This window comes from Etheostoma cragini, chromosome 7, assembly GCF_013103735.1.
Source record: "Etheostoma cragini isolate CJK2018 chromosome 7, CSU_Ecrag_1.0, whole genome shotgun sequence".
NCBI classification, from domain to species: domain Eukaryota; kingdom Metazoa; phylum Chordata; class Actinopteri; order Perciformes; family Percidae; genus Etheostoma; species Etheostoma cragini.
In genome coordinates, this window is record NC_048413.1 from 27,532,478 (window position 1) to 27,533,882 (window position 1,405).

The following is a 1,405-nucleotide window of genomic DNA, read 5'->3' on the forward strand; positions in this document are numbered from 1 at the left end:
TGTACTGTCCTAACGGGGGTATCACAGCGTGTACTGTCCTAACGGGGGTATCACAGCGTGTACTGTCCTAACGGGGGTATCACAGCGTGTACCGTCCTAACGGGGGTGTCACAGCCGGGTACTCACAGCCATGGACTTTACAATGGTTGCTCCCGCGGGGACATTCATCATCGTCGCTGTGGACGGGGGCATCTTCTGAGTCGCCGCCGCCGCCGCCGCCAGCGCCGCCATGCCGCTCATCTGAGGACTGCTTCCTATTGGCTGAGAGCAGACAGAGAACGGGGGGGAGGTGAAGAAAGAGAAGTCAGGAACTAGAGCTCGGAGTCTTTTTATTGGCCTTCATCAGCCGATGGAGCTGCTCAGTTGCCATGGAGATTGATGTGAGTTTTGATTTGTTGTCACATGATCACAGGTGGTCACGTATCCACATAACTAGGGTAGGGTAGTTTCACTTTATTTCAACCTGGGCCCTATTTATAATGACAATAAATAATGATTAATTAATATTTAAAAAGTCTTTACCGTCCCCTGACCGGCCTGAGCCGGTACCACCATGCGAACGCCGGCAGGAAGTGTCGTCATGGCGACCTGGGGTTTGGGAGTGGCTTGTCTCACCGTGACGATGGAGGCGCCGCCTGCTGTCGCCCCCGGTGATGCTGCCACCTTGAGGACCGCTGCGGAAATACAGGAAACGGATCAGGTGCATCCAGGTCCACCTGCTCTAAAATCTATAGGGAGCCATGGTAACCATGTTTCACAGAAATAGATCACCTGACCGGTGAAGGACAGGAAGACCATAAGAGACAATCTGATGTTCAGAGAGACACTTTGGGTACATAAGTGTGTGTGCATGTGTGTGTGTGTGTGTGTGCGTGTGTGTGTGTGTGTAACCTACCCGGTGCTTTAGCGGCAGCTACGGAGGCAGCGGTGGGTTGGACCAGCGTGAGGCCGGACAGCGGGACGCCTTGGTTGGCCGGCGCCGTGGCGATGGGGGCGGGGCTCTTGGGCGTGGCGATGGGGGCGGGGCCAGAGGCAGGCGTGGTGGGGAGGTCGTACTTCTGCAGCTGCAGCAGGTAGGTCTCGGCGGTCTGGGACGGACCCCAGCTCACCTCCAGGGACGCCGTGTTGGCCCGGACCAGCTGCACCCGGGACGGCGCGCTGGGACGCTCTGAGGACAGACAAGGGGGACAGGGTCAGACTTTGGGTGTACTCCTGCATTCATGATAAATAGACCGACTGATAAATGAATATTTAAAAATAGAAATGACGAAAGACTGTCAACTACGTTATTAGTGATGGTGTTACATAGTCTTTCCACCAGAGGACGCTCTACTACGTCCCTGTTAGTGATGGTGTTGCATAGTCTGTCCACCAGAGGACGCTCTACAATGTCCCTGTTAGTGAT

The 1,405-nt window shown here is 55.1% G+C and overlaps 1 protein-coding gene across 1 annotated transcript; it reads right to left on the minus strand.

The window, feature by feature from the left end:
* Positions 1–108: 108 nt before the first annotated feature.
* LOC117948308 (host cell factor 1-like) lies at positions 109–1,218 on the minus strand. Its single transcript, XM_034877895.1, has 4 exons — positions 1,200–1,218; positions 896–1,168; positions 523–674; positions 109–261 (listed from the first exon to the last, which is right to left on the minus strand). Exons 1-4 carry the CDS (start codon positions 1,216–1,218, stop codon positions 109–111), a joined length of 597 nt encoding a protein of 198 aa, XP_034733786.1.
* Positions 1,219–1,405: the final 187 nt, after the last annotated feature.

What these genes read in the sequence shown, in the direction of transcription:
- LOC117948308 (XM_034877895.1), bottom strand. An exon ending in AGCTGCCGCTAAAGCACCGG is followed by an intron (nt 675 to 895) that starts GTAGGTTACACA and finishes GTATTTCCGCAG; the next exon opens with CGGTCCTCAAGGTGGCAGCA. An exon ending in CTCAGGCCGGTCAGGGGACG is followed by an intron (nt 262 to 522) that starts GTAAAGACTTTT and finishes GTCTGCTCTCAG; the next exon opens with CCAATAGGAAGCAGTCCTCA.